Source organism: Balaenoptera acutorostrata, chromosome X (assembly GCF_949987535.1).
Source record: "Balaenoptera acutorostrata chromosome X, mBalAcu1.1, whole genome shotgun sequence".
NCBI lineage: Eukaryota > Metazoa > Chordata > Mammalia > Artiodactyla > Balaenopteridae > Balaenoptera > Balaenoptera acutorostrata.
In genome coordinates, this window is record NC_080085.1 from 88879784 (window position 1) to 88895559 (window position 15776).

General features: G+C 44.0%; 1 protein-coding gene across 1 annotated transcript; it reads left to right on the forward strand.

Moving 5' to 3' along the window:
• The first annotated feature begins 633 nt into the window (after positions 1–633).
• ARL13A (ADP ribosylation factor like GTPase 13A) lies at positions 634–11305 on the forward strand. The gene is made up of 8 exons (XM_007181444.2): positions 634–692; positions 1068–1138; positions 6947–7196; positions 8092–8197; positions 8715–8905; positions 9526–9616; positions 9713–9879; positions 11190–11305. The coding sequence occupies exons 1-7, from the start codon at positions 634–636 to the stop codon at positions 9875–9877; spliced, it is 933 nt and encodes a 310-aa protein (XP_007181506.1). The 3' UTR covers positions 9878–9879; positions 11190–11305.
• The last annotated feature ends 4471 nt before the right edge of the window (positions 11306–15776 follow it).

Consider the following 15776-nt stretch of genomic DNA (forward strand, 5'->3'; position numbering starts at 1 on the left):
CCTTTCTACTTAGGCAATCACTTCCAAATACAGCTGTACTTTGATATCACCTGGGGAGCTTATGCTGCTCCCTGAGAATCTTTGAGAGTAGGGTACCTGGACTGATGTTTGAAATCAATTAGAGTAGATGATCTCTAAAATCCCTTATAGCATTAGGAATTGTATTAAATCTATGATAGTGGGTCACCAACACCCACATTTTTGAAGCAGAGGCAGTAAGAGAACCAAGCCCAATGAATAGTTGTTAATTAGAACAGGTCTTCCAGTTGAACTCTAAGCTGGTTCTTCTCCAAGGCATCTCTCCACCCCACCCGCACCCCCAAGGTTGCATGAAGATATTCATAACAGGAATGAACTATGGCTGAAGGGATAGGTCACACCTGATGCCATCATGCCTATGTGGGTTGCTTTAATAAGAAATCACCCCATTTTGCCACTAGAGTTGACTATAACCAGTCCCTCCCTCTATGACATAGACAAGGTTGGATAGAATGAAGTAATGGCCTTTGACAGTCCCAGGCTTCCTGTTTATCAGTACCTGTGTACTCATAAGCTGATTTAGGTTCAGAGTTAATAATGGGGCTGATTTCTTGTTTACTTGTTTCCCTTAATATTAAAGAACTAAGCTGAATCATGTTCCAGATACTGACCTCCTGCTGGCCTTGTGTAAAGGCAACTGAAGAGACACGAAGGTAATACTGTAATTATTTCTCTAGACCTGTTCCACCATTTCCTCCAATGTACCTGCCCACAATCCCTCAAAGGACAAATCTTTATGATATATATTATTAGGGGAAGTGACTAAGTAGTGTCTACAAGATTAGGGACAGGGTTGGGGGAGGATGGCCAATTCTACAAGGCAAGTGAATCAGGGAAGAAAAGCATCCTTGGAGGCTTTGGGGAGGGGTCCCCACACCACCTTCTACCACCTGGCTGTCCCTTTTATGACTGCATTGGGACCACTACAGGCAGAGCCCCAAACACCAAGGAAGAGTATAATTCTTTCTTTAGCTTAAGAACTAACAGTACTTTTAAGGCTTTGGCTCATTTTCCTTTTCCATTTCTAGGAATGTGACCATCATTATCATTGGACTGGACAACTCAGGCAAAACTGTTCTTGTGGAGGTGTTCCAGAGACGTAAGGAATTGAGAGTATTAGATCCTGGTTTAGGTCTCCCATGGGTCCCAGCGACCAATGAAACAATCATTCCTTCCTAGCCTTACTTCATGACCCTTGAGTTTCCTCTTTTGAAGGTAAACACTTCCTAACACACACACACACACACACACACACACACACTCACTCTCACTCTCTCTCTCTCTCTCTCTCTCTCTCTCTCTCTCTCTGCTCTCCTCGGGTGTTATCAGCCTGTTTATGTAATGTCTGTCACCTGCTCCCTTTATAAGATATCCTAATTGAAGGTATTCTCATAATGTCAGTATGAATGAACTCAGACTATGTAAAGCACTGCAGTCGATTAGGAAGGATAGCATGTTTGAAAGTGTCTAGTTTCAGAGCTCAATTAAAGTGGAATTTGGTCTAGATAAGAGAGACAAGTGGGGGATGATGAAGAAGTTCAATAACGTGAAACTCTTTGTGACAGTTCATATAGAGGGTTGGAGCTTGAGAAATGGTGTCAGTTCAGAGACGTGCAAGTTTAATACCAAATCTCCAGTTTAATACCTTGACATTTCAAGAAGCCATTACACAGAATTTCAGGGAGCTACTTTTCCGGTTGTGAAGACACAGCTAACTGCTAGCCAATCAAAGAGCCCAGCACAGTGGTTGGCACAGGATGCCCTCCACTGATTTTTATTAAATAAAAGAAGGGTTATGATGAGGTGGTTGTTTTATGTAGGCTGGCAGCAATCTACAACGTAGAGGAAAGGGCTAACTTGACTCCTCTGCCTCTGGCCTACTTGAAGCCAGCATCAATTTCGTTGAAATACAGCAACAGCCTGCTGGCTGATCTTGCCGTCTGTAGTTGTCTCCTCAGTATTCAGTCCACACAGCTGCCCGAAGGACTTAATGCAAACATCTGATCATGACCCAACCCTGCATGAAACCACTCAATGCCTCCCTGTTGTCATCAAAATAAAACTTAAATTTCTCAGCTGCACACAAGGAAGGCCCTCCACAATTTGGTCCCTGATTTCTCCAGCTTCACTTCCCATGCTCTGCACATAGGCCCCCTGATGGAGCCAAAACAAATGACTTGCCATTCATCTGCCACTATACCATTCTAGTTCACATGCCCACACTTTCTGTACATGCTCTCCTGCTACCTAGTATTTCATCCCCTCCATCATCTACCTGCTTAATCAGATGCCTCAAGACACAGCCTAAGCTTGACCTCAGGAAAGCCATCCCTAACGCCCAGCGCCTCCTTCTTCAGCTCCTACTCTATTCTGTGCCTCCCTCGATCATGCACTTATCACAACATCATTGCACAACTGCAAGTCCATCCCCTACACTGCGAGCCCCTGAGGAAAAATAATGGATTTTTTCAGCTCTGTATCTTCAGTCTCTGTATTTTAGTACGTTCAGGTAGGTACTCATTCACTTGTGGAATGAATGTTCTCCCTCATTCCACCATTCTCCTCAGGCTACATGTTGCCTCATTCCAACTTTTCCCTCTCTTCCCCTCCCCCCACCCTCGGAGTGGTAGCCCCAAGCACATTTTAGCCAATGGTTCAGCCTGGTATCCCACCTTATGGGCAGCAGACTTGACTCTGCCTCTCCCAATTCTCTGATTGGCAGAAATGGTAAAAAGGTAAGCAGCAGCAAGAAAATCAAGGAGCCAGGGTAAATCACAAGATTACTGATAAAAGTGGGGATAATTTTTAGAGCCCAACTCAGCCCCACCCCTAGATTCCCATCCAGTCTGGGTGGGGCCTGGGAATCTATATTTTAAGAACTCCCCAGGCATTTCAGTTGGCCAGTCAGCTTTGAGAAGCACTCATCTGTAATTAGCCCTATGCTATTTTGCCTAGGAGAATAGCATCTGCTTTCCATTTTAATTCCTAGAGGACAGAGCCTGGAGTCTGTTTAATTTGTTACTGTATAACCTGCCTTGTGGTTGGTGAATAACTTGGGGCTGATACATAAACCAATAGGTTTATGGTTGTGACTTCATTCACGGAGAAGTTTTTAATGGCTAAGAAGCAAAGTGCCACTGATGTCACATTCTAAAGAACATCTCAGGCCACCTCTGTCCGTGCAGGACTGCCAGAGTCAATCTAGTAGGTTCCTCTGTACCCAAAATGCAATAGCTTGCCCCCCCACCAGCTCCTGCAAATGTTCATGATGGCTGAAAACAGATAATAGCCTAGGGAGGAAGTTCCAATCTACAAGTAGTAACTTGTGTGAATATCTGAAGGCACCAGCTATAAAATCTTTTGGGACATAAGCCATTATCATTAACATCATTCACTATAACTGTTTTGTCTGGCATGGTCATATGGGGCAAGGAACCCAAGCATGAGCACAAGCAGGTGCCCTAAATGAGGGCGTTTAAAGCAAACCCGGCTATACATTTCAATCATCTGGGGAGCTTTAAAAGAAAATGCTGCCTGAGCCCCGCCCCAGATCTATGGCATCAAACTCTCAAGAGTGAGGCCTAATGTCATAGGTTTTAAAAGCTCCACAGGTGATCCTGGAGCATAGTGAGTACTGAGAGCCAAAAATCAGAATCACCTGAAGAGCTTTCACACCAACTGATCTGGGACCTGAAGGTTCAGATATTTTGGCCTGGAGAAAGCCCAGGGAATCAAAACCTTAACAAGCGCACCAGATGATGCTGAGACACAACAGGCATGAATTTTACTGCTCTTTAAGGCAGTGGGTCTCAAAATGTAAGGTGCAGAAGAATCACCTGGGGATTTTGTTAAATGTCGGAGTTTGCTAAACATACAGATGCTTGGGTCCCAAGCCTAGGGATTCTGATTCATTTGGTGCAGGGTAGGACTTAACAATCACCCACATGTAACTCTAAAGCAGACAGTCCCCAAACTATGCTTTATGCAACACTCTGCTAGGGATACAGAGATGGATTCATCTCAGTACCTGTCCTCAGAGTGTTTATAAATTAATAGAGGAAATAAGAGAAATGTAAATTTTCAGGGGACAACTTCTGGTGGCATCTAGGGTTTGCCAACAACACATTGAATTATTGAAGAATTGGTAAGGTTTCAAGTAAAAAAAAAACGGGGAAGATAACATAAAGCTTGCACTGATACAGAAAACAAGATTTTAAAATTACCTTTAGAGTTTTCACCTATTCACTTATTTTTAAGTAGTCTAATACAGACATAACAAATAACACATCAAAGCTGTGACTGAGGGCTTCCTTGGTGGTGCAGTGGTTAAGAATCCGCCTGCCAATGCAGGGGACATGGGTTCGAGCCCTGGTCTGGGAAGGTCCCATATGCCGCGGAGCAACTGGGCCCATGAGCCACAATTGCCGAGCCTGCGCGTCTGGAGCTTGTGCTCCGCAACAAGAGAGGCCACGATAGTGAGAGGCCCGCGCACCGTGATGAAGAGTGGCCCCCGCTCACCGCAACTAGAGAAAGCCCTCGCACAGAAACGAAGACCCAACACAGCCATAAATAAATAAATAAATAAATAAATAAATAAATAAACATAGTGGGACTTCCCTGGCGGCGCAGTGGTTAAGAATCTGCCTGCCAATGCAGGGGACATGGGTTCGAGCCCTGGTCCAGGAAGATCCCACATACTGCAGAGCAACTAAGCTCCTGCGCCACAACTACTGAGCCTGCGCTCTAGAGCCCATGAGCCACAACTACTGAGCCCACGTGCCACAACTACTGAAGCCCATGCACCTAGAGCCCGTGCTCTGCAACAAGAGAAGCCACAGCAATGAGAAGCCTGCGCACTGCAACAAAGAGTAGCCCTCGCTCGCCGCAACTAGAGAAAGCCCACACGCAGCAACAAAGACCCAACGCAGCCAAAAATAAATAAATTAAATTAATTAATTAATTTAATTTTTTTTTTTTTTTTTTTTTTTTTTTTTAAACATTTTTTTTTTTTTTTTTATTTATTTATTTATCTTTGGCTGTGTTGGGTCTTCGGTTCGTGCGAGGGCTTTCTCCAGTTGCGGCAAGCGGGGGCCACTCTTCATCGCGGTGCGGGGACCGCTCTTCATCGCGGTGCGCGGGCCTTTCACTATCGCGGCCCCTCCCGTTGCGGGGCACAGGCTCCAGACGCGCAGGCTCAGCAATTGTGGCTCACGGGCCCAGCTGCTCCGTGGCATGTGGGATCTTCCCAGACCAGGGCTCGAACCCGTGTCCCCTGCATTAGCAGGCAGATTCTCAACCACTGCGCCACCAGGGAAGCCCTTAATTTAATTTTAAAAAAAAAAGCTGTGACTGAAAATTATATGTTCTGTGAAAGCTATAATTAAAAATAAATCATTGACTAACAAAAACAGAAGAGGACATTATGAGATGACATTAAAATGTAATAATATGTACATATACACACATATAGAGAGACATGTATACATGTAAATGTGTGTATAATCATAAATTTCCAAAGATCTGAAAGCATCCTATTAACTTCTCAGCTAAACGACTTATTCTGCCAATCCTATGGAAAATGTTCCAGGTAGATTTGAAACTATAAATAAGAAGCTACTGATTCTGGTCTTAGAACTCCCAGGTGTGAGTGTAGAGAATCTATAAAATCATTTTATTACTAATATGGGCAGAGAGCTGGGCCAGAACTGTCAGTTGAACAGACTGGAATGGGTCTGCAGACTGTCACGCTGAACCACATTTCTCTGGGGGCTGAGTGAGGGGTGGAATGCCCTGTGGAATTGTATGGTCTGGCCATAGCCTTGAAAGGGCAAAGGTACCTGAGTTTGGCATGGTTTCTCGGAGGAGATAGGAGGAAGAGGACTTCATACGCTCATCCACAGTAACAGGCACCATAAACGTTTACTGAACACCTACTGTGCATAAGGGAATGCAGAGCCCCTCCCTCACAGAGCTTAGATTTTAGCTGGGGAGACAGGACACACACAGAATGAGGTGAAGGACCAGTTTAACAGATCACGTGTTCAACAAGAGAGAGAGAAGTGAGAGCTGGACTGGTCAGAGAAGCTTCCTAAAGTAAGTGATACTTGAGCTGGGCCTTGAAGAAAGGATGCGAGAGAAGAGCATCCTGTTAGTTCATTCATTCATTCATTGATTCACTCATCAAATTCATTCAACAAATATTTATTGAGCACCTGTGTGCCAACCTCTGTGCTTGGCATTATGTATATAACAGTAAGTAAAACTGAAGGGGTTCCTATCCTGTTGCAGTTTATAACCCAGATAAATAAATCGTAGAATTTATAACACTGTAATATGCGCTGTGATAGTGGTAAGCCCAGAAGAAAGGCACCTTATCCGGACTGGGGGATGGTGGTGTGAGAGAAGACTTTCTAGAAGGAACAAGATCTAAGTTGATATTTAAAAAACAAAATAGGTGTTAACCAAGCAGAGAGTAGTGGAAGAGTGTTCTAACCAGCAGGAATAGCATCTTGTGAAGGCCCAGGGCAAAAAGAGCATGACATTCATGTGGAGTGGCGGGTAGAGAGGCACATGAGTCAGGAAGCATAGGGAGGAATAGACTGGGTACCAGGGACCCTGGACACCAGTCAGGGAAGAGATGGATCTGGCAGGTTAGGACGCAAAGGAGTCTGTATTCTATCTTCGGAGCAGTGGGTACTCACGGAAGGTTACTGAGCCAGGAGAGGGTAGCATGAGCAAAGTGTGGTTTAGGAGGATGGATTGGCGAGCATGAGCCGGATGGCAGGATACATTCGTAGGATTCCTCAGGGCAGGCTCTAGTCAAAGTTCAGATCATCGTTTAACAAATTCTTTCATCTAACTATAGCCCCGTTTTGTTGTTACTTCTCCTCTCTTCCCCTATGCATAGTACTCCCCAGTAGGATGGGCGGTTGTATGAAACCTGAACCGACCACAGTCCTGCTGGATGATTATGAAGTTTCCATCTACGACCTGAATGGAGACAGTAAGGGCCGAGAAATCTGGCCAAACTACTACGCGCAGGCACATGGACTTATTTTTGTCCTGGATTCCAGTGACTTAAAGCGCATGCAGGAAGTGAAGGTCATCTTACCACGCCTGCTGTCTGATGAAAGAGTGGCCGGGAAACCCATCCTACTGTAAGAGTCTGCCTTTGTGTCCAATTTCCCCTTCCCATTTTGTGCCTTTAGAAGAGAAGTAGACAGCGGAAGGGTTAAGTGTTCCCTGTGTCACATCCAGTTAGACCTCCTCTCCTCTTTGGCTGAAGGGGAGTGGCCCAGTCCTCTGGGGGCTGTTTTCAAGAGCCACTTTCTACCAGGCGCTGCCATGGGGGAACCTGTTACCTAACTGTGCAAAGGTAACTTTGAAGGCAAGCATCAGAGGGAAATGGAGAGTAATATCTGGATCTTCCACTGCACCCCCCACCCCAACCCATCCCTCGACTCTTCCTGAAGACTGCCTTCCTAAATTTGCTTCTTTTTTCTGGCTTCGGTCTTTGACCCTGAGATGATGGCAGAAAACCCCTATTTTGTATATTCAACGCCAATGGCCTCCTCCCTTGGAAAACTGCCCGAGAGTTATGTAACTAACTCTTACCCCAGGATGATGATTCAGGTGGCCTGTCAATCCTCACCCCTCCCCCACTCCCTTTTACCCTTTTTTGTTCCTCGTTAGGACCCCGAACTCAAGCGTGGACAGAGTTTGGGGGAGGATGTAGAAGCGCCAAATTCGTTTGTATCCCAGTTAGCAATTCTAATTAAAGTTTGATGGTGCAGTGTAGAGGAAGTGAGAAATGAGGCCTGGGGATTATCTCGGATTCAAATTACTTGTGCTATTCTTTCCTCCACTGAGAGTTGGCTAGAAAAATGTCGGGCTCACCTCACTGGGTATGGCTTAAAAGCTAGTCCCTGGATATGTAGCAGCTGTACCAGAATTGGTTGTCCCCCTCTTTCCCTTCTTTTCTTTCCCTTGGCCTCTATCTCAGTTTTACTCTTCCTCTCTTCTTCCCTCCCTCTCTCCAATGCCCGGCTTTAGCCTGGCCAACAAGCAAGACAAGAAGGACGCCTTGCTACTTCGTGATATTACTGAATATCTGCTGCTGGAAAGGCTAACGAAGAAGAACCAGTCCCTGTGCCGAATCGTAAGTGTCCAGCCCTCCCCTCCCTTGTCCTCTCAAGCAAGGCCAATGCCTCCCTTGGCCCATAATCAGCCTCCCATGCCGGGTCTTAGGCAAAGCCTCTCTTTGCCAGGCAACAACTACAGTGACGATTTCTGACTCAACAGTGATAATAAATATCCCACTCTTACAACACTTTCACATCTGTTTTCTCATTAGGCCTGCAAAATAGCTCTTTAAAGTTGGAAGTTTCAATAGCCTCATTTTATGGTTAAGAAAGTTAAGGCTCAGAGACTCTGAGTGACTTGTCCGAGGTCACACAGCCAAGACATTACACTTGATTAAAGGATCTTAGCTTTTGTACCTTTCATATACCTTCTCAGGACTGAATGCTGAGTATCTCCTAGGAAGTCTTAAGAGCCTCTCTAGGCACAGCAGAGCTTATGTGCACGTGTGCTCTTTGGCTGAGGGTGACTGGGACTGTGAGCCCCAGGGGTCCCAGGCTGCTGGGCTGGAGCCTTCTCTTCTCTTTTTGTCACAGGAGCCCTGTTCAGCCATCAGAAACCTCCGAAGAAGGAACCATGAGCCTATAATTGGAAGCCTGCGCTGGCTGTTATCTGCCATTGGGGATAAATATGAAGAGCTGTGTGCTCGCCAACAGCCACTCCCATCGAGCATCCCAGCCTCCAAGGGCACCACCAGAGGCTTTGGGGAAATACGCTCATCAGACAGGTACCGAGCTGTCTCTATTAGGTGTACTGATAAGAATAGATGCAAAAGTCAGTCTTCAACATAAGCAGTGAGTTCTGGGAGGGGCATGGATTCTGTGCGGTGCTGAGCAAGTCTCTCAAGATCAGTTGGCCCAAATGGGGCGAGGGCAGTGACCACAAACATACCAACATTGTTAGGTACACCCTCCCCTCGGCACAATTTAAGTGGTCATGTCAGTGGGATGAGTTAAGTCATCAGTATTAGATCGTCTCCAAAAGAGGGTTTCAATTCCCTGGTTTGTCACAGAGAGGAGAAAAGGAGCACGAGCCCCTTAAGGAGCTTATTGGCAATATTCTATGGCTAAATGCCCTGGAGGTGTCCCACATTCTCCGCTTCCTGTTCTCTGATCATCCCAATGATAAGGAAAGATGGGAGGGAACAGGAATATGGAAAAGAAGAAGAAGAAAAAAAAGAAAACGTGGTGATCAAGGTTTTGAGGAATAAAAGGACTAAATGTCCTCTTGTTCTGTTGTCCGTTTAATTGTTCCAAAGACATATGGCAGGGCTGGGGGGATAGCTGGATTTGATTAAGGAGCTTGCATCTGTTTTCACTATGGCTTTGTCCTTTCTATCTTCCCCAGCTTCACTACCAGGATGGGAAACTCCAAAGAAAAAAGACAGTGCCTAGGACAACACTCAATGGAACCTAAGCCTCTAAAGTCAATCCTACAGGTAAGTGGCTCATTAAATGTTATTGCCCCAGGGACCAATCCCTGAGCTCTCGGGCACCAACTGACTTTTTTTTCCCTTCATCTTCCTGCTATACAGAAAGAAGGTGTAAGAATAAGACCTAAAAAGAACACATCAGTAACATTTGCTTTAGACGAACCCGAGGAGGAGCGTGAGTGTTATGGGGAAAATGGAGCTCGTAACACCACTGAGCTTTGCTACAATCAGAGCCCCCAGCTCCATATGCCAAGGAAATCTTTTTGAAGGTAATCCTGGATCAGTGGTTAGTCAGAGAAGAAAAGATATAAAGGCCTTTCCTCACAATTTATAAAACAGTATTCCTATTTTGAGTCCAAAACTCTTTTCTCATACTATGGTTGGTGGTCAGAAGAAAGAGATGTAGATGAAGTGCTTGGGGATCACCATCTGGCCATCCAGTATGATGCCCCAAGATCTTTGTTTGGATGTCTATAGGGTTATCTTAAAGGTTATGATTTCCAGTGGTGGAAGTACAAATTGGTACAACCTTTAGGGAGAGTAGTTTGGTTGTATGTCTCCCTCCTACTCTCCCTCTCTCTCTCAATAGATATATATCGAGAACTTTAAAATTGTGGAAACCCTATGAGCCAATCATCTCATGCCTTAAACTGAAGCCAAAGATAATTACACAAGTACACAAAAAGGATGCTCATGGTTGCTTAATCATAGCATTGTGTATAACAGCTAAAAATTGGAAACAAGCTAAATGCCTAACAATAGTGAATGGCTAAATGAATTATGGTGCACCCACACAATGGAATACTATGCAGACCTTAAAAGGGCTAATGTTGACTTATATTTACTGACATGGAAAGTTTTCCACAACCCAAAGTTTTGTTAGAGAAAATGGCAATTGAGAGCACAGCACATATAGCATGATGTGTATACATGCATAGAATATCTGGAGGGGAATCACCAAACACAAGCAGTGGTTTACTCTAGGGGTAAGATTCTAAGTGATTTTGAGAAGAGCCGAGGTACCTTTCTTTGGATTTGTGTATTATTGGACATTTTTTTAATAGTCATATATGATTTCTCCCAATATACTAAAGGCACTAAAAAAATCTGTGAGGACTTAAAGGCCCATTGTTGTTAATGTCTCCTCCATCTCAGTGTTCCTTGGCCCCAGTCTCCACGGCGGTAAACTGTTAATATTATAATGTCACTTCTGCTCTCCAAAGGATCTGGCCCTTCAGGCTACCCCAGAGCCTTGGGTTGTTACACCTACACAGAGGGCCCTAGATAGGAACATTGAGGAGGAGAGAGGCACTGCTCTGGGAAGGAGGATGAGAGGTGAGTGGAGGGAATCTGGCAGAAGAGCGGAGGAAGTGTCTTTCTAGATGTCAGAATCTACCCTTAAATCTCTGTCCAAAATTGAAATCCATTTTTCATTTCTATAACCTCAGAACCAAGGGCAAAAAAGAGAGGAGACACCGGGGACCTTGGAAAGTAGCTAACACCCTCCTCACCTGGATGGACAGGAAGCCTGGTGCTTAGCTTTGCTTGCAGTGACTACCTATTTTCTTTCTCTTTTTAGACTTTTAACAGAGCGCTGAAGAGGAAAAGGAAGGGAAGTCAAAAGAAACATCTCATATCCCTCCTTTAGTAAATGGGTTCATCTACAGAACCATTAGGATTATTCAGTTTTTCAATTTCTGTTTGTTAGTACCTCTACAGTCCCCCTACAACTCCACCTACTCTAACATAATATCCCTGAGAACTCCCATTGTGCCTGTACATCGACATTTGAGCCATCAAATGAATCTTATCCCCACCGAGAGGCTCAAGAACAGTTAGGGGGCATCCGTTTGAGAGTGAAGACGACGTTGGCAAAGAAGATCAGAGCCTTGACGTCTTTGTACCCAGATGCTCCTGATGAAGTTTGTGAACAACATGTTGTGGGTGACCAACTGCAGTTGAGCCTTAGAAGTACAGGGTCAGTTTAGAATTACATTTCCCCCCTATGTTCTTGGGTGGAAGGGGACTGGCATAAATAAATAAAACTGTTCTGCTGAGAATTATGCTCTGCTGAATCATTTTCAATCACGCCTCTGAAAACAACTCAGTTTTAAATTCCCTACCACTGTCTGAGAAGCCTGGCAACAATTCTTTTGCTGTCCCTTCAGGAATAGCAATTGCTGTCTCTCCTAACACTTAGGTTAGGTATGCAAAAACCATATGAGCTTAAACACATTCAACTCTCCATCCCAAGGAGGGCAGTGGTAGTGGTGGTTATCATTCTTCACTATTAGTTCAGCTGTTACTTTCACCATCAATACCACAGCCCCCATTTACTGAGTGCCTTCTGGATGTCAGATGCAGCACTAAGCTCTTCACGTTCATTATCTTATTCACAAAAACCTTGGGGGTAGGCAGTATACCTGCCTGCATTTTACAGATGAAGAAACTAAGGGGTAGGGAAGTTAAATAACTTATCCAAGGTCCCACAGCCTGTAAGATGCAGAGCAGGGAACCAAATCCACATCTGACTCTAGAGCTACGTTAGGCCAGAAAGATCTGCTTATGCTTTTCTCACACTCTACCCAGAAAGAGAAAGCTATACCCAGGAAAAATGCTGAAGCTTCACCACGCCCATGTCAGGAGAACTACATTGACAGCAATAAGCACACCCATGGTAGTGGCAGACACGGGTGAATGAGCACTTCCATTCTGCAGGACGCTGGGCTAAGTGGTTTACATACATTACTGCCTTGCATCGTCACAAGCCTATGAGGTCGGTTCTATTATCATCATCTTACAGAGGCAGAAACTGATGTTCAAAGAGGTCAAATCATTTGTCCCAGGGCACCCATTAGGAAATGGCAGAACTGGTTTTCACACTAAGCTCCAACTCCATAACTCATGCTCTTAACTCCTACCCTATATGGTCTCACCAGGCAGTATAAACCAACTAGCCTATAATTGTTTCTGAGAGAGAGAAACCTGGCACATAAGGATCAGTCTCACAACACCATCTGGAGGGCCTGACACTGTCAAAGACTGCAGCATTTGCTATTATGCATTGCATATGGCCTCATGTCCAAGAGGATCACCCCAGGCACTTTGTGGGTCTTTGACAGGATTCTGACTAAGGCTCAGCTTATTAGTCATGGAGCTGGAAGGAACCTTACAGAACCTCTAGTCCAACCCCAGCTGTTATACAGATTAGGAATTTGGTACAGAGAGGTTAAGTGACTTGCTCGTGACTGTAGAGCTGATCACTGACAGACATGCTCCTAAAATCCAGATCTCCTGCATGCCCAAGCCAGTGTGCTATCATCCCTGCCCCAATGTACTACACCCTCTCTGGGGCTTCTCTGGCCACTCTTGACCCACCTACTTTCCTCCAAATTGCCCAGTAAATATCACTGGAGAATTCTACTGACAATCATTCTCACCCAGGGACGCAGCAAATATCTCTACTGAAGAACAGTTTTATCAGGCAGGAGACTATAATTCAACAAACCAAGGTTCTTCAGAAAATTGGACCACCCACATTTCTCTTTATGGCATGTATGTCTATGAGGCAGGCATACTTTCTCAGCCAAGAGAGAAGGAAAAGTATGGCTAAAAGGGTGTGAGAATGCTATCTATGAATATGGGCAGGGTGGAGAATTTAGGTTGCAACGACCTCTGACAAAACTGAATTTCAGTATATCGGCATACTTCCCTTTGTACAATATATGTGTTCCTGGGTGTCAACCAAATTTTCCTACATAAAATCTATCAACCAAAAATATTTAAAGAGGGCTTCCCTGGTGACAGAGTGGTTAAGAATCCGCCTGCCAATGTAGGGGACACAAGTTCCAGCCCTGGTCTGGGAAGATCCCACATGCTGCGGAGCAACTAAGCCTGCGTGCCACAACTACTGAAGCCCACACGCCTACAGCCCACGCTCTGTAACAAGAGAAGCCACTGCAATGAGAAGCCCACACACCTCAACGAAGAGTAGCCCCTGCTCGCCATAACTAAAGAAAGCCCGCAGGGAGCAACGAAGACCCAACACAGCAATCAATCAATCAATAAATAATAATAAAATGAATAAATAATAAAATGAATGAATAATAAATAAAAATTTAAAGAATATCCCCCAATACAGCCAGCATACTCTTATTTATTTAACATCTTTACTTAAGTATAATTGCTTTACAATGTTTAGTTGCTGCTGTATAACAAAGTGAATCAGCTATATGTATACATATATCCCCATATCCCCTCCCTCTTCTGTCTCCCTCCCACCTTCCCTATCCCACCCCTCTAGGTGGTCACAAAGCACCGAGCTGACCTCCCTGTGCTATGTGGCTGCTTCCCACTAGCTATCTATTTTACATTTGGTAGAGAATATATGTCAACGCTATTCTCTCACTTCGTCCCAGCTTACCCTTCCCCCTTCCCGTGTCCTCAAGTCCATTCTCTACATCTGTGTCTTTATTCCTATTCTGCCCCTAGGTTCTTCAGAACCATTTTTTTCCCTTAGATTCCATATATATGTGTTAGCATACAGTATTTGTTTTTCTCTTCCTGACTTACTTCACTCTGTATGACAGACTCTAGGTCCATCCACCTCACTACAAATAACTCAATTTCATTTATTTTTATGGCTGAGTAATATTCCACTGTACAATGTGCCACATCTCCTTTATTCATTTATCTGTTGATGGACACTTAGGTTGCTTCCATGTCCTGGCTACTGTAAACAGTGCTGCATGAACACTGTGGTACATGACTCTTTTTGAATTGTGGTTTCTCAGGGTATATGCCCAGTAGTGGGATGGCTGGGTCATATGGTAGTTCTATTTTTAGTTTTTTAAGGAAACTCCATACTGTTCTCCATTGTGGCTGTATCAGTTTACATTCCCACCAACAGTGCAAGAGGGTTCCCCTTTCTCCACACCCTCTCCAGCATTTACTGTTTGTACATTTTTTGATGATGGCCATTTGGACCCGTGTGAGGTGATACCTGATTGTAGTTTTGATTTGCATTTCTCTAATGATTAGTGATGTTGAGCATCCTTTCATGTGTTTGTTGGTAATCTGTCTATCTTCTTTGGAGAAATGTCTATTTAGGTCTTCAGCCCATTTTTGGATTGGGTTGTTTTTTTTGATATTGAGCTGCATGAGCTATTTATATATTTTGGAGATTAATCCCTTGTCAGCTGCTTCATTTGTAAATATATTCTCCCATTCTGAGGGTTGTCTTTTCATCTTGTTTATGGTTTCCTTTGCTGTGCAAAAGCTTTTAAGTTTCATTAGGTCCCATTTGTTTATTTTTGTTTTTATTTCCATTTCTCTAGGAGGTGGGTCAAAAGGATCTTCCTGTGATTTATACCACAGAGTGTTCTGCCTAGGTTTTCCTCTGAGAGTTTTATAGTGTCTAGCCTTACATTTAGGTCCTTAATCCATTTTGAGTTTATTTTTGTGTATGGTGTTAGGGAGTGTTCTAATTTCATTCTTTTACATGTAGCTGTCCAGTTTTCCCAGCACAACTTATTGAAGAGGCTGTCTTTTCTCCACTGTATATTCTTACCTCCTTTATCAAAGACAAGGTGACCAAATGTGCATGGGTTTATCTCTGGGTTTTCTATCCTGTTCCACTGATCTATATTTCTGTCTTTGTGCCAGTACCATACTGTCTTGATTACTATAGCTTTGTAGTATAAAGTCCAGGAGCCTGATTCCTCCAGCTCCGTTTTTCTTTCTCAAGATTGCTTTGGCTATTCGGGGTCTTTTGTGTTTCCATACAAATTGTGAAATTTTTTGTTCTAGTTCTGTGAAAAATGCCATTGGTGGTTTGATGGGGATTGCATTGAATCTATAGTCATTTTCACAATGTTGATTCTTCCAATCCAAGAACATGGTATATCTCTCCATCTGTTTGTATCATCTTTAATTTCTTTCATCAGTGTCTTATAGTTTTCTGCATACAGGTCTTTTCTCTCCTTAGGTAGGTCTATTCCTAGGTATTTTATTCTTTTTGTTGCAATGGTAAATGGGAGTGTTTCTTTAATTTCTCTTTCAGATTTTTCATCATTAGTGTATTCTTATTTATTTTTGAGTGAATAATTTTGTTGCTGCAGGGTGTTACCATACTCCAAACCCCTTATCAAGCTGGGTGACCGAGCAA

Bases quoted from the DNA above. Each gene is read 5' to 3' on its own strand.
- ARL13A (XM_007181444.2), top strand. From the start codon at position 634: ATGTTCCAGATACTGACCTCCTGCTGGCCTTGTGTAAAGGCAACTGAA. The intron at 8,906-9,525 runs GTACCGAGCTGT...TATCTTCCCCAG, and splicing joins GAAATACGCTCATCAGACAG to CTTCACTACCAGGATGGGAA. The intron at 9,617-9,712 runs GTAAGTGGCTCA...CCTGCTATACAG, and splicing joins CTCTAAAGTCAATCCTACAG to AAAGAAGGTGTAAGAATAAG.